Raw genomic sequence first — 25,707 nt, forward strand, 5'->3', positions numbered from 1 at the left:
TGTGCTACCTTGGGGTCGTTGTCCTGCTGGTATGTCCAATCACGTCTAACCTGGAGTTTCTCAGCAGACGCTAAGCCTTTCACATTGTTATCAAGGATCTTGATATAACCTTCCTTTTTCATAATGCCTTCCTTTTTCAGAATCTTGAACACAAAGTCATAAAACGAAGGTATTTATTCTATTGGAACATCTTGAAATAGCTTCATACCAAAGATTCTTGCAGTCATAGAAAGTGAAAATAAGCAGTATGATTGAAAGGACATTTTTTTCTTGGGATGTTATCTGGGGTATGAATAATTTTGACCAGGAGCAAAAACGTAACCCGGGTCGTATCTATTGTTATGCAAATGCAAGTTTAGCCAGCACACGTGGGTTTGCGTATTGCAACAAATAGACAAAAGATATAATGGAAGTACCAACATAATAGGTTTACAAATGAAGAATTTAGAGAAGTGTGTTATTTTCCAAATGGTAAGAATAATTTTGAGCACAACTGGACGTATATACACATGTATAACTACTGACATGATTTACGTTTAAGCCATATAAATGACTCTTTCAAATGGTTAAAGATAAGGTTGGCAGGTGTTTCCTTGCATCAGAATCTCGCACAAAGGTCAATAACAAGAAAATACTACCAAAGAGTGAAGCTAGGGTCATCCACGGAGATAGGAAAAACCTCTATGGGTCATCGTAGAGTGCAAACCACTGAACCTTTTAAAAACTAAATTGAAGTTACCAAAGCTAATATAATTTAGCCAAAACATGGTCAACACATTAATTAACAAATACTGTACAGTCAGTGTGATGGAATTGTATTTGTTTCTTTCCTCAATATGCCATGGTAGGTCACATAAAGCAGCATAATGTATACCATGTTTAATTTTCTATTAAGTAAAGTCAATATGGCCGTCTTTCTTCCTACAGTGATTTTGAGCATGCATTGAAACGTGGAATATCGAATCGTGTTTCATAAAGACGGCAGTGTTTCAATGCTTACTGTAGAAGGTTGCCATTTGTCAAGCCTTTCAAATCAGGAACGGAAGCCCAGTTGGAACAGACTCTGGACTACTGACATGACATGACATACAGGTAGGCTACATAAATGACTCTTTCAATTACTTAATGACCAGGTTGACAGGTGTTTCCTTGCGCCAGAATCGCTAAAATGTCAATAACAAGAACATCCAAAACACTAGCAAAGAGTGAAGCTAGGGTCATCGAAGAGAACAATAGAGGAACAAAGGCAATGGACAGACGGGCATTAGAAGAAAGACAAATGCACGTGGATTTAAGCCTAAATTGAGTCAGGATAGCTGACACAGTATTTTATTCATCTGTTCCAGCTAGTAAGCCAAAACATCGCATTAACTCTTAACTACTTTGAAGCAAAACAATACAAGCAAAACTCTTATAGAAAAAGCACCATAGCATAAACTATTAAATAATAATCAAGATGAAGTACATCACTGCACACATAGGTTTAGCATTCACAATCTGCAGGATACCTTTAAGGTTATAGGATATTGTCTTTGGAGTGCACATATTCCGATAAAGTAGGAACCTAACGTGTTAAGCAACAGTTCTTTTCAAGTGGTGACCACTGCGTGCCTCACTAATGGGAGACTTTGAGATGCTTGTGGCAGCAGACATACCGGTCCTTTTTCAAGGTATTGCGCATGCTCAGAACTATGCACGCATGTTCAAAACAACGCGTGCATACTCAGAACTGGTAAAAAGGACCAGTATGTTTGTCGCCACCAAGCGTCTCAAAGTCTCCCATTGAATTTCTTGGGCGGAGATCCTGGGGGAAGGAAGGATATAATCCAAACACTTTTTGACTGGAGGGATTACCAATATAATTGTCCCTCCGCTTTTCAAGCCACTTATGTGCATCCGTAGCCTCCCCATAATTAAAGTGGGACCTTGGACCCAGTGCCCTGTCATGCTTCGAACAAGAATGACCTTTCAGAAATCATCCTCCAACATGTAACAAGAAATCTCTGCCCATAATTCAATCTTTCAACGGTCATCTTACTTTGAACTATTTTATCAATTTACACACATATCATAGTAATGGTTTGCAGTTTACTGCAAAACATTTCAGTATTTCCGTATTGAGGTGCAGACAACTCAAATGGGTAAAAAGAGCGCTTACAATAAATGCTCCCACCTTAGAAATGTTGTGAAAGGATGATGAAGACATTCAGTTTTAGAGGTAGGAGGAAACCTGTGGGAAAAATATTCTTTTGGAAAAAAATACACACATAACAGAAAACAATCCACTTGTAAACCATGAACTTTGAACCTGGGTCATGAAAGTGAACAAATATTTCATACAGTTAAGCTGATACTCTAAGGGCCTGTTTGTTTCACATGGATCTGGATCTCAACCAGTGATCCTAATGCTGGTTCCCACCATCCATTGGGTGTGATCTGGTGTTAGCAAACCAACTTTGCATCACTGATTGCGATCCGAAGCCGTGCCAAACAAACCGGCCATATGACAGTGAAAAAGTACCACTGTTTACATTCTGGCTTCTGTAAGTGCATCTACATGTACTTCAATTATTGTACTATATATTTACAGTAGAAAAATATAACGCATGTTTTTCCTCCCTCAGTTCAAAGGATTGTGCATCAAATCACAGCATACTTCCTGATTAGAATACCAAGATCTGAAAATTAATTCAGGACACAAATACAGTGTTGTTTGCATACTCAAACGAATACTTCTTCATCGCCACTTTCTCCAACAATAACAAAAATAATTCTATCAGAAACATATTACAGCAATGCTGATACAAAGTCTGTAACTCCAAGTCAGATATTAGTTTACTTGCAAAAGAAACTGCAGCATTGAGCACACTGTTTATGCACATCTGCCTTTGGTTCCAAATATGGACTAATTCTTTGCACTGTCAAAGGTCGTTGAAAATGAATGAAGGTGTAAATTGTTTCCACGGTTGATAAGCACCAGACATGATGATGGAGATATCAAAGTCTTCACACAACCCCTGCACTCTTGAGTGTTTCCTCCCGTTTTGCGTCTCTCTCTGCTACCATTCTGGTCAGCTCTTCCAGCATGTGTTGTAAGGGATCGGTAGGTTTGTGATAAACAATCTCTGCAGTAAGGTGCTGACAGAAAAAGAAAAACACAACAATACTTGTATTGAAAGAAGTTGGCTTTTTATCTGTTAAGATAGGGCACAGTACTTTTTAATTTGGTTGGGGGGATATCAAAGTCAGGTTTTATCCCTCCAATGTCTATGTTCTGATAAGTCTCAGCCATGGTTCATGCTCCAATAAAATCTGGTAGGTAAATTTAGTCTGAAAATTTAAGGGCTGTCAATATGGCTGCCTCGTTAAAAACTTTTTAAATGTTCAGTTGTCTAAATATGCTGAACAGTGGAGTTAGATTGTTTTGTTTGCATCCATTTCTGCAACAAGAAATCCATATTGGACCATCGAAAATGTTGTGTTTTACAAACAGTGGCAAGTTGAAAAGGTTCTCATGTTAATTTTGGGGTATTTTACTAAGGGGGACGGGTTTGAAAAGTAGGTTAACTTGGTGTTTATGACCCTGGAAAATCATGATGGTCCAACCAATCCAACATGGAATACTGGCATTTCACAATAGTACGCCTCCAAGAGTTTGTAACGCATTGACCAATCACAATGTGCGAAATCTGTCGACCCAATGCACGTTCGGAAAGGGTCAACAGATTTCGCACACTGTGATTGGTCAACACGTTGCGTACTGTTGGTGGCGCAAATCCTGTAATTTTTCTCAAGTACAGGTCTGATAAATATCAAAATTCTTGTGACCGAACAATACTTTCTTTCTGTTAACCCCTTAACTGCTTAATAATGAAGTAAGGTATTGCCAAATTTACCTGAAATATTTGCATAATGTTATGTTTCTCCATGTACTTGACTGAGCGTGAGTACGGATCTTGAAGCGGCGGCACGTACTTCAACTCGTCCTGATCTTCCTCCTTGTTCAGTTCTTCTAATCTGTCGATTTTCTGGCTCAACGTTTCATCCGCAGCATCACCTTCTGCGTCCTGTTTTTGTTCTACACAACCATTTTCTACACTGAAACTTCCCTCTGTTAGCAACACTGGTTGTGACTGCATGTCGTCTGACTTTACATTAGTAACTTCAGTTTCTGTGGCGGCTGCCATGTTGCTTTAGCCCTGCGTAATAGAATGCGGTAAAGAGCACCCAATTCGGCTCCGGTGGTTTCCCTTGTTTTGTGATTACTATTCTCGTAAAAGGGTATCGGGCTTCTTTTACGCCCAGTTGGGCTATAATGATTGGCATAGCAACACTGATTGCGTCCAGCTAGCCAGGCAGGTGTGAAGTTCAATCGTCGGGCACGGAACAGACAGGGGCTAAATGGGGGGGGGGGGGGGACTGTGGAAAGAGGTTCCAAATATTACTCAAAATTTGCTTGGACACATCGCACGTAACGGCAATAGCAATAACAGTTCATTTGCGATGTTTAGAAAAGGAAAAGGGGAGGATAGAGACGGCAAGTTTTAATTGCCCTGCTTGGGCCCGCTCCTGACAATGAACGATATTATTTATTTATTTATTTATTTTGCCATAAGGCCATCTTGACCCTCCAGTTACAAAATGTGCAGGTTATATTGCTGGAGTGTATGCTCCTCTTACCCATAACCAATTTCCATTCCTTTACACCTAATAAACACTTTTGGTCATTATTTTTTTTGTGTGAATAACTTTTTGAGAGTTAAAAATTTTGGGGTTTTCGAGGAATTTTGCAGTACAAATGAAAATTTATCAAAACCCCGTAAAATGTTCTCAATCTTGTCCAGTTAGAGCAAGTAGCCTATTCTCCGTGCGAAGTTAGCCCCTCACCGCTCAAAAGTCCTTCATTGTCTATCAATTATCTAAAAAAAAAAAAAAAAAAGACCAAAACACAGAGTGGAATAAAGTGCTACGGCTGTTGCCGTATTTTATTAATGATGTTTTAAGGACATCCTTACTTCTGTTTAAGTTCCTGAATGTCTGGGGGAACTAGGTGAGATACATCGTGGAATAAATCTCTTTCGGGACCGGGAACTGTGAATGAAATCCGTGTTTTATCTTGCAAATGGCATTTACAAAGACAAACTCAGAATGTCTCACACTTTGACGTTAAGAATGTATGACACCATGAAAGCTGCGTAATACGTTGGAATTTAAGAATGAAAATAAAGGTTTTCCCGATTAATTTCGTATTTCTTTAATTCAAAATTGCTTTAGAAAGTTTAATTCCGTCAAATAAGGGTAACTCGCCCCAATGTCAATTGCCAAATGTTGATTCCAACAGCTTTGAAATAGCATCACTAGATTTCACTTTCAGAACGTAGCATTGCTATACAAGAAAATGGCTTTTCCTGTGTATTACAATGCTATGTTCTCAAAGTGAAATCTAGTAATGTTATTTCAAAACTGGACTTTTTTCGACTATTTATAAATGTTTCCTTCCCCTTTCCCTCATTAAGTTAATATATACTCACCTCTCATAAAGGCCATAAGGATGACACCAAACTCTAAAATCGCCCAACCCCAAATCATGCAGCATCCACAAAAAGGTTACCCCGCACTTTTGGGTTCCATAACTGCACCCAATCCACTCAAATCAGGTTATACCATAGAGGAAGGTCAACATTTTGTTGGCCAGTCTTAGCTAAATTGGTACCAAGTCTTTGAAAACTGATGTATTGGAATGAGGAGAATAAAATTACAAATTTTGCATGGATAATGGAACAGTACTGTACCAAGATAAAAAAAAAGTTTATTAAGTGGGTCTAATATCAAGGATTTTTCTCTGTCTGTTTCCTGGTCACAGCAAAAATTTGTATTTGATTGCAAGCAAAACACTACGAGTATCGCTAGGGTATTACTAGCCTCGTTTGTCACGGTATGGCTAAGATGCAGGCAGTCATCGGGCATTGTTGGAATGTTTTCTATTATTCGTGCCGGGGTTGCAACTCCTTGCGTGTCCTTCCTCTATGGTTAAAATCGACACCGCCCTCATTTTGTTTGCGGCTCAAGAATTTGATTGAACGGCTGTTTTCTAATCGAAGGAAGGAAAAGTTTCTAAGCTCAAATGTGAAAGCGGGGCACAAAAAGAAAGTCAGGTTTTATTCAACAGTTGTAGGAGAGAAAATAATTGCTATTTTATCTGACTATTTATGATAATAGATCGATAAGTTGAGAACTGCTAATCTGTAATTAATTGGAATAATGCATCAGCCGTAGGTAAAGAAGCGTACAGCAGGCGTACTCCCGGAAGTAAACCACTGATCTCTATTCTATTAAGGCTGCATCCAAATCTCTTGTCTAGAGCTAGGTCTAGGTCTTCGCTCCATTGGAAATGCGTGAAGACGCGTAGACGATAGACCTAGCCATAGCTCCGGAAGCCCGTTCAGGACGCGGCCTTATTATTAGATAAGTGAAGTACATGTAAACCAGTGAAAAGTGACCGACGGCGCGGGCGCTGTATCGTTCACGAAACATCGCGACGTCGAAGAGAGAAAGTTCGACCGGACAGGATCCTAAACGATGGATGATGTTAAAATGTCTTCATCCGAAGGGAAAATCGACACGACTGACTCGAACTGCATGAGTTTATGAGTTTATGTCACGGCAATTATTTGTGGCGTGCTTTCGTTGAGACTTCGGGACAAAGAGTGCCAATTAACTGCTCTGCCCCAGCTGGTGATGATGGTGAGCGGTGATCGTTGGGCCTGGGAGTTGCACATACTGTACATGTACATGTCCGTGTTGTTACGTTGAAAACTTTCCCGAACTTCCAAGAACTTAGCCTACTAGTAGGTCTTCATCACGACAGCAAACACCAATGTTGACTCCTCTCTGTTGCGTGACACAATAACACTCGTCCAGCCTTATTTGTCGCAACAACGGAAAGTACTACGAATGTGGACAGGCCAAAGTCCGAGACCGAATACGATCAACCACTTTGATCCAAGTAATCGTGACTGCATGCCTGTTACGCCCGTCCCTGTATGTTGTAATGTTTTACTTTCAACCATTGGAAATTAGTAACAGGCTGGTTCCATAGTAAAAACATCACTTTGGATAGAATGTTTCTCTGTGCTGGGGATCAGTTGTATTTGTTGATTGCTTGCTGTTCATTGTCAAGGAAAATTCCCATGAATTTGATGTACATGTAACTTTACCGTTGTTTACTGTAACAACCTAACAAGTACATGTACCGTAACTAATTTGCCGTTTGGGTTATTACTCTTACTCATTACTCATTCTGGAGGAAACCTATATTTACAGAATGTAAATGACAGATACAGTCATTATCAACATGCCACATCAAACTGTCACGGTGTGACATGTTTTTATTTTGTCGTGACATCCTCTGCCACTGCAGCATCATAAATGTAAACAATACCAAAGTTCAGAAATATCTGCTGCAAAGAGACAAAAACTACACCTTGAAAATCATGCAAACTTCTGGATATTGTTTTTCACATTAGTGTTGCAGATAATAGTGTACTGTATTGGCTAGTCAGTGTTTGCCCATTTCATGTTCTAGGCACTTCAACTTACTTGACCTGGTTGTCAGGACGGCAACTTTGCCCAAACTTGAGAGTGACTGGCCAGGAAGGACTCTGTGATTAAATATAGGAGAAAAGTATTCATGAAGACCATGGATATCATAGATGACTTGCTGTTATCCAAGGTGCAGCTGTGGGGGACACTCTGGAAGAAACCGTTTGGTCCAACTTCCAACTCAGGGAAATGGCAAAAAAGGTTGGTACAATAATTTTGGCACTATTTGTCAATCTTTAGACATGTAATTACATGTATTGTGCTGTTGTACTGCACTCTTTGTCAATCCTTTGGATACATACAATTCGGGCTTTACTTCTTGATTTTTGAAACCATATGCCACGATTTGTCACCGTCACCACGAAGTGACGTTAATGTGGCTTTTGAGGAAAACAGGTGTTCGAGATAATCACCAGAGAAGTTTTTCATTCATAAAAACTACCAAAATAAGTATTTTGTGACTTCATGTAACAAAAGTGCCTTAAATGATTCTTTGATGTCTTTGATTGTTCACTTAACCCGAGTTATTAGTATGAAAACAGGGGTTAATCAGCCAAAATTAATTAGCAAAGGTTAACGTTACTTCGTGAAAGCGAAAATTACGTTTTTGTACATGAACATCCTTCTGTTCAATGCATTATAATCACAGGAAAGGTGATAATGTCTTTACGTGTGCACAACTGTGAATGTAACAAAGCTAACGTCGCTTCGTGAAAACTAATTTTCAGCCATTTCCTTGTGATACATTTTGTTCATGTTCAAAGGACGTTAAGCATTGTGTCTTCGTGGAAACGCAAAATGCTGTTTTCAATATGTTTGCCTTCGGCAACATTGATGTACCTACTACATTTATAATGTTTTGTGGGAGCATGTCAAAATGGTCAAGCACGATACCGTAACATTATCGTCACTTAGTGAGAACGTTGACAAATTGAGAAAATGTGCTCAATTTTTCGAAGCAAAAAGGTTGGCAGATCATACTGCAAGTTTGACGGATTGCACAGTGATCCTGCATCTACCAGTACATGTACAAGTATCTTTAAGAACTATGTTCAGTCCCTCTGCTCCATAGGCCTTTTGCACAATGTTCCATTCCAAAGTTGAGAGAACAATCCAGTAAATATAACTTAATGAACAAATTTGTAGTAACACACGTTTGTATTCACAGTACTATTCATCGTCTTTCCTGTTAGCAAGTGTCATGACTGGTGTTGTTACACAGGAACTGGTATCTAACAAAACTAAGTTCACTCGTACTCCCTGCCCCTAACAGGATATGAGGAATTGCTAATGTCTTTGGGCTGGAAAACAAGAGTTGGGCCCTCACTTGATATATTTTGTGAGAAGAACAAGGACTTCATACAAGCCTGTCAAAATGTTAAAGTGCCCCAAATACCAAAAGGTTCAAAAAGAGTTAATTTTATGGGGATTTTAGTGAGGAAAGGGGATTTTTGTTCCTTTAAAAGGAAGCAGGTTTTAAAGTTGGAATTATCTTGGTGTTTATAAAAATTAAAGTGTGATTATCCCATATGGAATTCTCTCCGACTTTGAAAGAATGATGTGGTCAGTACTTCTATGATCACATGACTAGCCCATACAGAATGGACGTGTATCGGTCAGGGGACATGTAAAATGTAACTATCATAGAGGGTTGTATCAGCAGGGCCTAGCCAAGAATAGGTGCAGATGTCTGCTCTGTCTGCAGAAAGACATCAGCCATTTCCAGCATGCTGAACATTGAAAGGCAGAATGGGGTACACTCTTGTGACATATTTTCATTGCTCATCTTTCTTAATCTTGTAAAATTTACCTGCCAAAGGCTAGAAATAATTTTGACAAGAAAGACAAGGTTCCTTTTGTTGATGGGACAAAAATATGAACATGTAGATACATTGTGTGTACATGTACATGTATGTAAAAACTGGCCTACAATTGTCATGCCATTTTGTTGTATAAACTAGATTCATGTACGGTACATGTACATGTATGTACCGTACATGTACAAACAACTAATGTTTGAAAATAATGTGGGACATACAGATGTGTCTACAATATTGATTCCTTGTTTTTTTAAACCAAATCCTATATTAATCACAGTTCCCACTTGACTGTTTTATGCCTGTCATAAACCCTTTTACAACCAATGGCAAAGCTCCTCTAAGCATAAAAAAATCTTCCCCATTAAAGTACTGTATAGCCACATTTATAACCCACTTAAAGTTTATGGCCTAAGGAGATAAATTTATTGCTGTATTAGAAATATACACTTAGATGTTTTGATCTTTGGGCTTTTGCCATAATACATGTCGTTATCTTGTTGGCCACTTTGGACACATTTTATTTTTGTAATAAATGTGTAAAATATGAGCAACGTGCACATTCAGATTAGAACACCAAATTTTTAAATCCTGTTTCCTGGCATGGCTAAAAAAAGTGGTAAATTTTGAATCCCGTTAATTTTGTAAATGGGTAAATGTACGTAGATTTTGTGAAATTAATCCCAAGAGTCCTCAATCTCCCAGCAGATGAAGAAATGATGACTTTAAAAGGATAAATGTTGATCATAAATGAAGTGGTAACTCAGTGTTGGCCAGGATTAGATTTGGTTGTCAGATTATATGTTTATTCCAAAAGCTGTTAAGGAGTTGCACAACTACGTCTGTTATTTGTTTTATGTTCAATTCACTTTTGAAGAACCGCTTCAAAAGATGAATTAAGGCATTATCAACAACAAATAAGGTGCAAACTTAACAGCATTATCAATGATCCTGACCCTCTCTTTGAAGTACGTTCTTTTCCAAGAGCAAAAAAAACTTAGGTACATGTACATGTACTGTACAGCGCTGGCGGGTACCGATACATGTCATGTAGGCTCCTTCCTTGCATCTTTATGCACATACCTGCAAGTGTGCAAGCTTTGACTTACCTGTCCCAATGAGATCCTACATGTACATGTACACGTACAAACTATTTAATATTTAATTCCTGTGTGTTTTGATTTCTGTGTAGATTTTTTGTCATCAAAGAAGGCTACTTGCTGTACTATGCAGAAAATGAAAAGAAAGACTTTGACAGGAAACGCTATTTCAACATGCACCCCAAGGTAGGCATATCTTGAAGGTGACTTAAATCAATATTCTTTTGGTGCCTTGGCTGGGAAAACTATTTGACCCCGACTAAAAAAATACACGTACAGAGACAAAAACAAACAAGGTAATACAGTTAAAATTAAAGATAATCACGAAGTTGAGGGCAAGCACTTTAATTAAGTGAAAATCAAAGGTTGGCCTTCTCAGTGAAGTACCGGTATTTGTAAAATCCATCAAAATGATGTGTGTGGGTCAGGGGTCACAAAAGCAAATCTCACCACTTTTGCTTGGAAGTGTGTGGATCCACACATACATGTAATATCAATATTTGGACATAAAAGACAGACAATAATAATAATAATAATAAACTTTTTTTATAGGCATATCACTTGGGAAGTCCCTATGCACTTATTATCCCTGCACATTGGGCTCACATTAACTGAACATTCCTGAAACCATCTCAGCTCCCGGAGGAGTATAATGAGCCATAACAAAAATTCCAGATGTGTGTAGCAGGGGAAACCACTAGGCATAGATCTGGAGATTAAACCTAAGTTAAACTTAAAAAGTGCTACAGTTGTGTGCTGGTCACAGAAGCCTGTCTTGAGAACGCCCCTCCCCCCCAAAAAGTGTAATGTACTACCCCAAAACTTTTGGTCCCCCGAATTAGTACTTGTATCAAACAGTGCATTTATGGACTTCTCAACCTCAGACGAACCATCATACAGTGTGCCTACATGTAAGTTACATGTGGAACATCCGCAATGTGCTGACATACATGTACAAAAAAGGATAGATAATAGTCATGAAGGCTTTATAACTCATTGACATAGAGGGTTTTCTTTTAGAGTTGCAAGTCCTTCCAAGCGAAAATATTTAAAAATAAATAAAACTGGCAAAACTTTTAATGTGATTTTTGTTTATAAATTGAGGGACCTCAGTTTCAACCACTTAAACTGAGATGTTGAAAAACACTGATGTGATTTTTTTTTTAGGATAAGGGATGAAGGATGGGGGAGGGGGGCTGACAGATGAATGGGTAGCAAAAAGGGTCGAAACCCAAAACCTTGCTCCGTTGTCAACGTTTCATTGGGCACACATAGGAGTACATGTCTGTATGTCACTTTGTTGGTGTTTGGTGCAAGATTTCATTCTGTGTTCAGTTTTGGGCCACACAAATGCCACATGTGATCCCTACAGACCTACACATACAGCAACTTTCTCAGAGTCTTTTGAGTTCAAAACAGGTCCTAAGTGTTTTCCCAGAGAAATGGTACGAAACTTTAGAGCCTAGAAATGTACAGAGTTGTGCATGGTTTCTTTATCAGAAGGTCAAATGTGGTGGGGCACCTGTCTCACTGAGTATTTTTTTGCATGCTGAAATAGATGTGGACACTCAATATGATACATGTACAAGGCCCAAATTGAAAGTCCAGGTTTTGAATGAATTAAGTGTACTTCTACGGTTGTACATGTTCCATGCACACAACTAGTGTATTTTATCTTTAGATAAATGGAGGAAAAGGTAAATTCATCAATTGTACCGTACCTTGTAGCTGACGTGTATTTCATGGTCCTGCTGGGTATTTTCTGTTAAAACTTTCTTCTGCACCATGGCGCCATTTTGTGTTCTCTCTCTTCATCTTTTTCCTTATTAGAATTAATGACCTTAAATGTTGGAATTTTTTGGTCAACTTTGCTCTGTTTGTAATTTGAAATCACAAGATACAGAGGTTGTGCCTTGCTGATTGCTCAGAGGCTGTTCGTTGTTTTTTTAATTTCGTTACAATGAATTCACAAAAGGTTTACTCAAGTGTATCCCAGAGAAAGAAAGAAATACCGTCTAACGGAACATCAAATGCATCGAGTCTATTGCCACTTTTTAATATCCGCTATCCATAATGATGAGTTCATCTTCATGAGAGTGATCTAAATACCTGGTACATGTACATGACTGTTGCATCATACATAGCACCAAAGTAGAAGTATGTTATTGGAATCTTGTCTTGAATTGCTTTCAATGGCCAGTGATGTCATGAGTAACATTTGGACAGTAATAATTACATGTAATTAGTCTGTTTCATATTACAAAGATTGAAAGGATTTACTCCAACCTTGTGTCTGAAATCTTCAAAATCAGATCCTGCTCATAAGGGCTTGAGTATTAATAATTTCTACTACTGTTATACTTTTATCTTTCAAATATTGATAAATGTAGGAGGGCTTGTTCACGATTTTACAGGTGGCTGTACGCTATGTCCCGCAGGTAACACAGGATTGTCCCAGAAGGATACTAATGAATTTCAGGGTTTTACATTCTAGTGTTGGACAACTGGATGGGAAATGCCCGTAAGAATTGTCACGTTACTGGTCTTTGTGATATTTATAAAGAAAACATGTTGGAAAACATGTATGGGATGAAAAAGAAACCTTTCAAATTGAAACACAAAAATTAATAGAATAAACTTTTAATTTCAACAGGTGTATTTCAAGAATTTCTAACATTGTACAATACCGTTACATTCATCAATGATTGGCATGTGGTACATGCTTACCGTACATGTACGTGCAGAATTCTTGAAATTCGTTTGAAGATAACATAACGTGTCAGCTAGATAATGAGTTCGTCATCTTTAACATTTTCACAATTTCAAGCCTTCTGCTGATGAAAGTGTCTAAAAAAGCTGAAATCACCTGTCTTTCCACCTGCCACAAGGCAATTTTAACCCAAACTGGTTAGAGTGAACTTATATCAGGCACATGTAAATTTGTACTATGTAACTGCATTGGTACTGTACAAGTACAAAGTACGTGATAAAAACTGTTTACTGAAAGAGATACCTGTCATGTTTATTGAAATCCAGGATATGAAGCCGTTTGTACCATCATACCATACATTATAGAGCATACACTCTACATTTATTTTCAAAGACTCCCATTCTAATGTTTACATGTACCATATTCCTACCAACCTTTTCTTCTTGACACCTTTGTTAAGAAATTACAATGTACATGCATTCATTTCTCAGTTGTTAGCTTTTCACGCAAGCAATGCACGCTGTCATAAAGTTTTGTTATTTTTGATACATTGTAGTGGTACGTGCATATGGATTCATGGGAAAGGGCTTTGTATGGTGCATACATGTGCATGTACATACGTGCTTTTTTCAAGATGTACCGTATTTTTGCGTTGGGGAGATGTTAATTTATATAACAGGTTTTGCCACTGCTGCTTCACCTGACTCGGACCGGCCAGCTGACCCCGGCAAGCTCGGTGGTCGAGTGGTTAGACATCTGCACTGGTAAGCAGGAGGTTGTGGGTACGAGTCCCACCCAGAGTAAGCTTGTGAATTTTTTCACAAGCTCTCGGACAAGCGCTGAGCATACAGTGTTTATCCATATACATTGGGTAAGGGCAAAACCCTTATATAGATTACATACGTGCTGTTTCTCTTTCAACACAGTTTATCATAATCAGAATGACAACACTACAAATACATGTACTCCAGCCCAGTTGGTTATTTTACATCTGCATGTACTTAATCTCAAAATGTTTTTACCATAAATCAAGAGTTTATTTTTACCATTAATCAAGAATGTGTAATATGCATTTTATTATATGTACACGTATAAATGGCTACTGAGAAATCATGTTACTGAAACAATTGGGAGTCATAGTTAGAACCCACTTCAGTTTAAGAATGTACCTTCTGAAAAACATGCAAATATTACGCAAATTTGGTCAAGTCCTTTTCATCTTGGATATTATTGGAAATCTGTTTCCTGGACACTGTATGTTGTCTTATGTATAAGACTGGCTCAGGAGAATAAATGCTGATAATGCCGTTACCTGCGGCTTGGGCATTTGTCACATCCATTAAGACCGGCCAAACACATAGTAATTCCCTTGTTGATAACAAAACTGTATGTGCATTAAACGACTTGCTGGTTATTTTGACGGAGTAGTCAGCTAGTTCCAGTTTTGTACCACTACAGAAATGATTATTTCTTCACGCACGCATGCCAATTGTCAGGCAAAGGTCTGATTACACTTTATTTCAAATAAAATGCTGTTCTAATTTCAGGTCTTAAGAAGGTATATTTTAGCTTCTCTGACCTTATTTTCTTGCTCTGGATAAGACTTCCATTAGGGTGTGAGGGATGTACATGTAAATGACATCCAGATCATGGACCATTTTATCACTTTATGGAGTTACTGAGCTCAGAAGTTTGGTATACACATTGACAAACATGTTGTAAAATTGAGTATCAGCTCAAATATACCATGTATACTGTATCATGTATTGCTTGTAACAGTAAAAAGTTTTGCTTACCGTGTGTGAAATCTGCAAGCAATAACGTCCAACATACATGTACATAAAAGTATCAAAGCACCGCCATGAAATGGGAAAGATGCATGTTGGTTCTCACACCTCAAAACTCCTCCCCCACTCCTCCTTCAAAGCCCTAAAACTCTTAATCAAATCCCTCTTTGAGTAACCCTATTAGCCCTTATTCCACATGCCTCGGCCAAGAGAGCAAAGCCTTAAGCATGATTGTCCCTAGTGTAGATGTTATAAGGAAGCTGTCCTTAAAAAATATGTTGCTGATGGACGGTTGCATTTAATCCCGGAAGTCCTGAGTCAAACAGGGGGGTCGCTCATGTCACTCGAAGTATTCAGTGCCGTCAGCGGGTAAACCTTGCTTTTAAAGAAACTGAAATACCCACTGAAAGGGAGCTTGTGTTGTGTAAATATGATTTCAAAGGCTTTAGAAGTTGTGTTATGTAAATCTGTTATATTCACAGTCACAGGATTATCATATGCGATTTTCCAGTTTCACACTTGACAGCTTGAGAGCCAATACAGATTGTTGTTGCAGATGTCAACTAAACCAGTTAGTTGAAATACAGTATATGTACATGTACATGTACCAGTATGGCTGGTATTAGTCTTCTCCAGTTATATTTGTTCAGACAAGTTGAAGTATATGTATAGTGTACGGTACATTTACCATACAAGGAACCGTAGATACATGTATATATATATATAAACATGTACACCCATGTACATGTACATGCGAAATTTCTTGTAATGTCTACATACTGTACACACATACATACATGTACATACATGTCTCATGTGGGAGTTTCAGTTGTACTATAGCTTTTCTTGGCCGAATTTGTCATCTTCAGTCAAATGCATTATTGTTCATTCGTATTCCAACGTATTCGTGTTGCGTCGAATAGTGTACTGTAACAAATTTAATTTAGAACTACATGTAACTTCACTCAATTGAACAGTGCATAACCGTCATTCGATTTCGCGCTGGGTGACTGGAATGAGAAATTCCTCCCGAATTCTATTTCCGTCTTTGCCCATGGGAAATCATGTTCGCATTTTGAGCTTTCAAATTGGTAAACTTCAAGTTGAGATACAGCAAATTAAGATGCGTATAGAACAGAAAGGGAGATTACAAAAAGAAAATGTGCAGGAAGTGTGTCCCACGTATGAACTTTTTCATTTGTTGTATATCTCAAACAAATTAGACATCAAGAATACAGGAAATTTGCTCCAATACTGATTGCCTGTTTAATCGAAATGTAGAAATTACTCTTCCTGGACCTTCATCATGGATACTGAAAGAAAAATCGTTTAGATGTAGTTTACTGATTTGTAAATTGTAATTTCTTTATGTTATATGCAAGAAACACACTCTCCATAAATGTGCATGTATGCTAAGATTTTATGGATTCTTTTAAACGATTGCTTGTTTTCTTTTTTGTCACAGTTTTAAAATAATGTTTTTGCTTGTATGTTTCATTCCATTTTTCTCATCCTTTTTTAGACATTTCGCCACTTTGTCCATTTGTGTGATATAAATTCTTTTACTTTGCATTTTATAGAGGTCTCTTCCCATGAACTAAACATTTCATTTCTTGAATATTTGCATAAATTAGTCCCAAAGAAAAAAAAAAGAATTGGAAAATTTAAAGTTAATGAATAACACTGCACGAATCTCAAATGCTTGCCAATTCACGAAGTTGACCACCAATATACATGTACATACTGCGGGACTGTCCATGCGAATTTGAATGCTTTTTACATGTTTTTCCAAATTGTGTTTTTCCAAATTGAATGCTGACCCTTCATTTTGAATAACGTGATTGTGTAATGGCATGCTCTTATGATGAAATTGACTGATCGGTTGTGCTCTTTGAATGGTGATCTAGATAGTCAATCTATTTTGTGCTAATTTGAATGAAACTGTCGCTGTGTGGAGATGAGGAATTCAGCCGGGAAAACCTACACGTACAGTATATTTGTCTTTTATGAAAAAGTGCACATGTACATCCCCTCCCGCATCGTAGTTGTGGGGACATACATGTACACTTGACATTTCACCTATTTTGTGGGGACCGAAAACGTTGTGGGGACTCAGAAATATCCCCACAACTCGGTTCAAATTTCCTTAACAAAAGAACTTGTCCCCTTAACGCGGTGAATGCCTACCCATAGGTGTACAATGTACATGTACACTGTTCTAGTACATATGTCAGTTTACATTTATAAAAAAGGATAATGTATTACATGCATCATGATATTGGTGCCATTGGCAGTGTGAATATAACAATGTTTTTTCCAGAAAAAAACAAAGCAGAACAAAACAAAAACCCCATCATGGTACAACCAAGAGCCATGGCATACTTACATGTACCGGTACATGTAAGTGTTACATTTCGTGCTCTGCCATATTCTGATGTGTCAAATTAATTTCTTTGCCCCGGGGCTTTTTACCACAGATAAAAAAATAAATTGCTTGCCAAATGATGTGTGCACACTCAAAACTTGTGCAAATGAGATTGTACCGATGCATTACGAGATGCGAACATGGATAATTTCAGGGTGCCTCAAAAGGACACGTAGGAATCAGCTGATTACCTCTGGTAGTCTCTTTGAGATTCTTCTTACCGGATCGCAGATTTTATTTGGACTTTCAAGGAGCAGTCACAATAAAGCACATACGTGTACGTCTTCTGATATCAAGGGAAAAATGCATACATTTGCACTATGAATAAAAATTACTCTGAGAATGTCAAAACCATTCTTTCATGATAAGTAGAAGCTGCTTGTTTGTAGGTTCAAATATACGCATGCACATTGCACATCCATGTACAGGCATGATGGCTAATGTCACATGCATTTCATGTGTCATGGCAAAAATCACAATACAAATACAAGGAGCACTTCATCCAGTGATTTTAAGAGGCACTGGTTTCTTCACATAAATATGCCGAATATCTGTATATCCAAAATATTCTATTATCGAATATTCAAATATTATTTTCCAAATTTTAATATTCGAATACAAACTTCATGAAGAGGAAGGGAGAATTTTCTTCTGTTTTGCACTATAGAGGCTTGTTTCAAGCAGATTCATATGAAAAAAGACAGAAATTTTACAACTCCTCAAAAGTGAATTATTCATTAAAAAGTTAAAAAGGAATAGAAATTTTCAAGAGGGCAAGAAGTATTGTTTGTCTCTTAAATCTTGCTAAATCGTGGCTGGAGATACTCTTAGATGTGAGAAGCTAATGTACAGTTGTGTGTGTAATTGCAATTTGTTCTGTACCAGTATATGGTTTAATCAACAATCCACCGGTTTGTAAACCGAATATTCAGATATTTGATCAAATTGAAGGTCGGATATAAGACTTCATGGAATGGTTATATCACTTGTACATGTGTACATGTACATTAAAAAATGCTTGTATGAATACAACATGTACAGCGTATGATTGTACATGTCCACGTACAGGCGCATCACATCAGTGATATCAAAGATTTGACTGATTACAAGCAATGCACTGTTTCAAACAATTTCTGTTTCTTTTGTGCATACATGTATACATATAGGGTGTCATACCTTTGGGTGGGGCTCTTGTGGCTCCTACTACTGATCCTATCAAGATGTGGGCGATACGCATTGACCATGATGAGGTTCAGGTAAGTCAACTGTGGTCTCAGCATAACAGTAGTGGGTGTTTATGTTGTGCATAAATCTTAGCAACTAGCTTGTGGTGCTTTGGAAAGATGATATGTTGTTTCATGTAATTGAAGGTTGATTCAGTTAAGTTTTGGGCATGTCTTTTTAAAAATGTTGCATGTGACTTACGGTACTTGTCATGCAAACATACAGAAATTGTGGGGAATATTGTTCCAAACACATTGCTTTAAACATAAACTGAAAAAAACCCAAGCCTGAGCTACTCCAGTTTTGTTCTTTATTTTAGAGTGGAATTCTGCCAAGGTTTAAATGTACATGTATACATGTTAATACCATGTTTATACTCATTGCACTGACAAATTTTACATTCAAAGCCTACATGTACATGTCAATGATGTAGTTGGAATGTGACACACTTTACATGTACACACACACCCACAGGTTGTCTGGAATAAGAGGAAAAGTGTGGACCAGAATATTACTGGATGAAGTGTTTGTTGATTGTGATTATAGTTTTTGAATAACTTCAAAATTAATTTGTTATTTGTCCTACTACAGATTCCCTGCTCACACATTGTAACAAGTTTCTGTCTTTTTAGTTTTAATCAGCTTAATCTTATTTGATAAGCTTTGCAATTGCTTGCAATGCCTTTTGGGTTAACAAAAAAGACTACCGGGCCCGAGTGCATGCACATATGTACATGTATATTCCCACTAAACATTCCTTGCTTGCACAAATAGAAAAGGCTGTGAATATTTTAAACCTGATAACCTTGATATTGTTACCCATGCATGATGTCATATTTTGTATTCAAGTACATGTACAAAAGTTACACAAAAACCCACCTGCATCCTGTCAGATGAAGCGTACATTATCCATGGTTCACATTCAGTGATCCGTGCAGTGCTTGGTTTTACTGATTAATTTTTTTTCAAATCAATGTATATGCACTTGTGGGTTATGAGCACAATGAAAAACTACATTGTACGTGTACTTTTATAAAGGTACATGGACATTTATACTGGTACATGTGTAGGTTACATGTATGAGAAATGCAGTTGGAGTTGGAATTGAAATACCCAAGTTGCCATGATGCATCTATGTGCATGTTTAAGTTTCTTGATTTTTTCCCCCAGGGGTCAATTTTCATCGCTACGGATTCAGAGAACGAGAGGGAGAAATGGATGGAGGTGATGAGAAAGTCGAGTCGGGTGTAAGAAACATTTTGGAATCGTAGAATTTTGGGTGAAGTACATGGACGTGTTTAAACGTGTCCCTTCAGTATAAGATTTATGTATGGGGTAGGATGTTGCACACCATTCTTCAGCAAATTCTAGAATTGTCCCAGTGTATACCCTCGGAAGGATTTGGAAAGGACACACAATTTTTGATTTATTATTTCCTGAATGTTGATTGTTATAAATCCATCCATACATGTAGGTTTGGGAAGATTCCCTGTAACCAAGGATGTTACCTGTAAAATGTCAAGGTTGTGATATTGGTTTTCTGCACAATGGAGGATTTTTGAGGATTTAGGAAGGTTTCTTGCAACATGCTGAGGGAGATCAGAGTTAAATCAAGCTAGCAGTTTCTATCATGCATTAATCATTCATTCTTCATATGGGATATAAATAAGTTCAAATCACGATAGACATTCATGGTACCAGCTGACAAGTAATACCTCAAACTTAATCTAAGTGTACATATTGCAGCCTGGCAAGGTTTATGCAGTGTTCAATACAATTTGTTTTGCAAATTGGTGAAGGTTATAGCCAAAGTTTGTAGCAATACATATTTGCCTTTCGGTGGCAGTGACTTACAGCTAGAATCCCGACTTTGTACTCTTTGATTTATTAAATTATGAGGCACTGAACAATTACACCACTACATTTTAACCTTTTTGTGTGTGTGGCCAAATCAGAGTAATAATGAAATTTGTACAACAGCTGGAGACTGACGGCTGTCAGCTGGAAGATTGTTTTCTTTTGGAGATGGGGAGGGATTGGGTAGAGGAGAAACTTTTACACTGCTCTGTAAACCCATAAATGCTGCAGTGACGCTAAACGGCCAACGGTTGATTGTTCAACAGCACATGGAGGAATGCAGAACTTGGAGAAACTATGATACAGACATTAGAACAGCAGAGTCTAGAGTTGGCTCGAGACAGCCAAAGGTACCGAGAACAGTGGCATCTAGAGGCCATGGCTCTACGGGACGAGATGGATAAAAACGAGGTAAGACCATAGAAACTATCGTGTCATTCATGTACAATGTATGTGCCTATCTGCAATGTATATGCCCCATAGGGACTACCTTACACTACACAGTTGGCAGACACTCGTTTGATCTGATCCAGTCCTGGCTTCATACAGGATATCCAAGTGAGTGTTGACTTAATTGCAGAAGATGAGTACAGACCCTCTCAAATGATCTTGCTTAGCTTACATATACGAAACTGAAATACATACATGTGTATGTAACATGCTCAAATTATGCACAGTCATTATATCATATGAAATTTCCGTGCGGGTACTGCCTTGATGTCGACAGCCCATTGCATCCTCACTGGTCTAAGTAATTCCAAAGATCCGTGGTGACAAGCCAGCAAAATTTTGGAAAGGATGATAGCCTGTTTTCATTCCAGGACTGAGGAAAGCACAGAGAAAATGTTATTGACATGCAACAGATCAACTGAATTGGATAGATATGGAAGTTAATCACTTGAGCTAAAATGAACATCACTTTTAGGGTTGGATGAGAAGTATAACTCTTGTTTCAAGGGCTGTTGTGTTGCCTTATAGGCATCCTTAGTCATTGTCCATCTCCTCCTAAATGGATAATTTCCTGTGAGTCTATAGCCACTTCCTCTACTTATCTTTCACTGAAGCTTGTTTAAACCTACCGGTAAGGCACGATTATTGTGTTATTTGTTATGTTAAAAGAAGGATCAATGATATCGGATGTACATGTAGACTAGTTAGAATACCAACCTAAAGTAGAGTACATGTACAATGTACACTGTATTTTTATTCATTCACAGGACAAATCCAACTGTTTTTATTTAACAATCTCTTACAATGGAAAATCTAAGGAGGCATTATTGTCTTTGTACTACAGGTACATGTAACTTTCTCTTTCTATTTTTCACTTGAGTGTTGTTATTTCCTTGTCCTATACAGTGAGTGAGCATCATACATGTACATGTATGTACCGCTATTCACATTGAAAAGAGAACAGGTCACTTTAGAGTTTCTGTATGAATCTGAAAATAGAAAATGAAACTCTAAGCTCTGAACTACCAACTATATGAAAGTCATGGAATGCAAACTTTGGTACATGACGGTCAGGTATAAAAGATGGGGGCCTCGGGTTTTTCCCCCAAGCTTTAAAGAATACTGGTTTGATTCGTGACATTGACACAAATGGCTACTTGATGGAAGAACCTATTAATTCCTGGCAAGAATGACCTTGATTTGATTTCAAAGTGTGTCAGATTATGGGAATATTGATAAGTCATGATACTCTGTGGGTATGTGTACATGTACGTGTATGCGAATGCCTGGTAATGACAGTTCTTTTTCTCTTTGTTAAGGATCTTGAAAGATTGACCTCAGAGTTGGAAGAGGAGAAGAGAAAGATTGAAGAAACAGCCAGAGAATTACTGGAGGAACATGAACGGACTAAAATGTGAGATTGGTAGTTATTGTGTTCCATGAAGGTGATGGACTTGCTTTGGGGGGTTGTAAATTCAAAATGAAACCTAGCTTCAATTCCAAATCTGCCAAAATTAAACAACGCTGTTTCATGTGCCAAACAAAAATCAGTTGGGGACCAGTGGCAAGGGACATACACATGTAGAGTGTTTGCCTAGATGGCTGGTAATCTACATTTTGCTAAGCAAATATTTTGGCTAACATAGATGTCTGATCTGAATTGCTTGAAACTTGAAATTTTGCAAGAGCCTGGTAGTGGCCTTAGCCAGTTCCCATAGAGATGCATATCATTTCAAGTCACAACAAATTGATTCAGACTTGGTCTTTTTTTGCTTAGTGTATCTGTGAAATTTTCCCTTTTCTTACATCATTTGACAACAGTATTGAGAAATTTTCAGGGGACTTACATGCAACATGCAATAGTACATGTATGCCCTAAGGTTACAACAGGTGTATTATTTTCAGATTGTTGTGTTTTGGTTGGCGGCTCGTTATGAAAGGTTCCTCAGCAAGTTAAAGAAGCTTTAAAATGGAGCAACTTACCCTATCACAATGAATATCACAATGTGACCTCTCTCTGCCCTACTTCCTTTCCTGACTTGTTACAGTGCAGCATCAAAATGAGTAATTTATGTACTAGTACAGGCATGCAGCTTTTCCTTTGAGCAGCTGATTTCCTTTTTTTTTTTTTACTGCTAATGTATGTTGTCGCAAATTGAAAGACACAGCACAGAAGTCTTACTCAGTTGGGAATTTCCTCATTTCCCTAACTTGTCAGTTGAGAAGCCCATGTGCATCTCATACAGAAACTGAACTAGTTGGCTTTACGTAACCCTGTACAGAGCCAGTTTCATTTCTGTTCTGAAAAGTTTGAGCACTTTTGCCTGAGTAATGACTGTAAAGATGGCGTCTTGAGTACGCCCACCAATCAAGCGCTGCCCCATTCAATTTCAGCCCAAAACGGTATAGTGTGACAGAATTCCGACATGCATGTGTTAACCCAGAGTGTGTACATGTATGTTTTGAGCGTGCAGCATCGTCAGAGAGCACATTTCAGAATTTCCACTGCCTTCTCAGATCTAAGATGGTACACTTCACCATTTTGAGTGATCACCCTCAGCCTGAGGCAATAATGCCATCTAGCACTACCAAGAAATTCTGACTGCGGTAGGAGGTCACACAATACAAGATTGGTTCAATAGCAGTAGTGGATTATGGGTAAAGTTCATGAGAGTACATGTCCATCCTGATAAAACTTATTTTAGATCCTGTCAGCATGGTCAGCCTAACTGATCAGTTTGTTATCAGGTTACATGTATGTATTAATGATGCAATGACTTAATAACTTCTGAAGATGCTCATCATAATCTGTTGCAGGGAATTGGAGGAAACCACGGCAGCAATGCAGCAAGTTGCTAAGGACCAGGAGCATCTGACTAGAGCATCCTTTGACTTCCAATCTGACCTAGAGGTACAGACACAATTAATTGAATGATGAGCACTTTCAAACTCTAGTCAATATTTGGTATTTATAAATACCTCAGACAATCTCCCCTATTCAACAACGTACAACTTGACTGTGTATTAACATTTGATAATGCCCGCTGAGAACTGATAATGCCCACTGTGTAAATCACATGCTGACACCTGGATACGAGACAGTTTAATAGATTGTGATACGTCAAGGAACTGTTTGCACGTGGCTTGCCACGCATCCTCTAAGTCCATATAAGGAGATTCTTTTGGAAAAGTGAAAGTAAAATTCTAGAACAAAATCATTGGAAATCTATTATATGGTTACTTCTGTTGACTCTGTGACTTAATCCCCACCTCAGTGATATGCAAAATATTCTACTGAAATTAGAGGATTTTTGAATTGCATGTTCTACTTAACGAGCACATGTTACAACAAAATACTACTGAAATTACTGTAAAAAACAAGAATTGGAACCATTTACAGGGTAAAGCTACTTGACAATGTCAATACAATGGCAAAGACTTTACTGAACACCAGGAAATAAAAAATATAATGAGATAAAAACCAATTAAAACTGTTATGGTTTGTGCATGGTGGACTGTGTGTCGTAATGTATTGTTAGCCTGAGAAAGTCTTTAGAGGAATTGAAAGAGGAAAAAAAAATGTTTAGAGTAGCAGCTGGTTCAATTGAGAACAAGAGATTGATGTCCATTTTTTGGTAAGATTGAAAGTCTCTGTGGTAGACCCTTCTAAATGTTTTAGGCAATTTGCAGTGTCTATCTTCAAGAAAACACATCAGAGAATACAGAATTGTCATGAAGTCATCACAAGTCATCTTCCACTTAAGTCATTCACTTGTCAGTTACAAGTCATCCTAAATCATATGAAGCCATAACATGTCATCACTTGTTAGACGTTAGTCACTCTGCATGAAGTCATAAGTTTTTGCAATGAATTATGACAGAGATCTTCCTGGCAGTTCCGTGACATTGTTATTCCTTGTTACTTTGTAAACTTGTAAACTGATTGGGGACTTGTCTGCTGATTTGACATGTGATTGATGTGTGATTGACTCGTTACAAAACTCTCCAACATATTTCTCTGTATTAGTTCTTTCGAGGGGTAATATTTCCTCTAAGAAGAAATAATTTAGATGTTTTCACATACGCTCCTCACGTCTCCAACATTTTGCAGAGATAAAGAATGTTGAAAATGAGTGAGTTAACACACTCTTTCCAAGAAAACCTTTTGTGGAGAAAACCTTTTGTGGAGCAAACCTTCTGATTCTAGTCTTTTTTCATGTTGCCACAAAAACAAAATTTAAAGATGCATGATCGTCACAATTCATGGCAACGCACACTCACAGGATTTACTTCATTGCTGAACTTTATTTAAGCTCAGATTTTATTTTTGCAGACCTGTCCTCCTGTAACAACTGCTGTCTTTCTCTAAACAGAGTCATGTTTGTATTCCCACTTGTTAGATTCTCACTATTTTTGGACCATCAGGGAAAATCATCCAGGAAAAGGCCTGTTAAAACACTTGACATGTTTTGGCATCACAAATTATGGGTGGTAAAATAGCAAGGCCAGAAGGAATAAACATAGCGTGTAGGATACAGATACATGTATAACTTACTCGGGCATTTCCGAAGTAAGAAGGCAGTGACTGTTTGTGGATATAGATCAAGGACTGCTAAATCTAGGTGATTGCTTATCTCAAAATTTGTGACCTTGAAGACAACTTACTTTTCTATATTTGTAAATATTTCAACACAGAACTCAATGTAGAAATTACATTTTGTCAGTTCTAGTTAAA

At 37.9% G+C, this 25,707-nt stretch overlaps 2 protein-coding genes across 8 annotated transcripts in view; one reads left to right on the top strand and one right to left on the bottom strand.

Moving 5' to 3' along the window:
- Positions 1-428: 428 nt before the first annotated feature.
- LOC110990332 (uncharacterized) lies at positions 429-4,265 on the bottom strand. Its single transcript, XM_022255266.2, has 2 exons — positions 3,897-4,265; positions 429-3,138 (listed from the first exon to the last, which is right to left on the bottom strand). The coding sequence occupies exons 1-2, from the start codon at positions 4,185-4,187 to the stop codon at positions 3,007-3,009; spliced, it is 423 nt and encodes a 140-aa protein (XP_022110958.2). The 5' UTR covers positions 4,188-4,265; the 3' UTR covers positions 429-3,006.
- A 2,260-nt stretch (positions 4,266-6,525) lies between these two features.
- plekhd1 (pleckstrin homology and coiled-coil domain containing D1) overlaps positions 6,526-25,707 on the top strand; it is a 36,946-nt gene continuing 17,764 nt past the window's right edge. For 2 of the 7 annotated variants that reach the window (XM_087143383.1, XM_022255260.2), the window contains exons 1-8: positions 6,526-7,041; positions 7,586-7,803; positions 10,612-10,705; positions 18,608-18,697; positions 19,836-19,912; positions 20,789-20,933; positions 22,292-22,386; positions 23,790-23,883. In XM_087143383.1, the coding sequence (XP_086999509.1) occupies positions 7,691-7,803; positions 10,612-10,705; positions 18,608-18,697; positions 19,836-19,912; positions 20,789-20,933; positions 22,292-22,386; positions 23,790-23,883 (708 nt within the window). In that variant the 5' untranslated portion in view covers positions 6,526-7,041; positions 7,586-7,690. The remainder of the gene's footprint in view (positions 7,042-7,585; positions 7,804-10,611; positions 10,706-18,607; positions 18,698-19,835; positions 19,913-20,788; positions 20,934-22,291; positions 22,387-23,789; positions 23,884-25,707) is intronic. The other 5 variants (XM_087143368.1, XM_087143391.1, XM_087143373.1 and 2 more) reach the window with 4 other exon arrangements.

This window comes from Acanthaster planci, linkage group LG01 (assembly GCF_054643075.1).
Source record: "Acanthaster planci isolate LZ-2023a linkage group LG01, COTS_SCS, whole genome shotgun sequence".
Lineage (NCBI taxonomy): Eukaryota > Metazoa > Echinodermata > Asteroidea > Valvatida > Acanthasteridae > Acanthaster > Acanthaster planci.

What these genes read in the sequence shown, in the direction of transcription:
- LOC110990332 (XM_022255266.2), bottom strand. Translation starts at nt 4,187, where the DNA reads ATGGCAGCCGCCACAGAAACTGAAGTTACTAATGTAAAGTCAGACGAC. An exon ending in ACATTATGCAAATATTTCAG is followed by an intron (nt 3,139 to 3,896) that starts GTAAATTTGGCA and finishes TTTTTCTGTCAG; the next exon opens with CACCTTACTGCAGAGATTGT.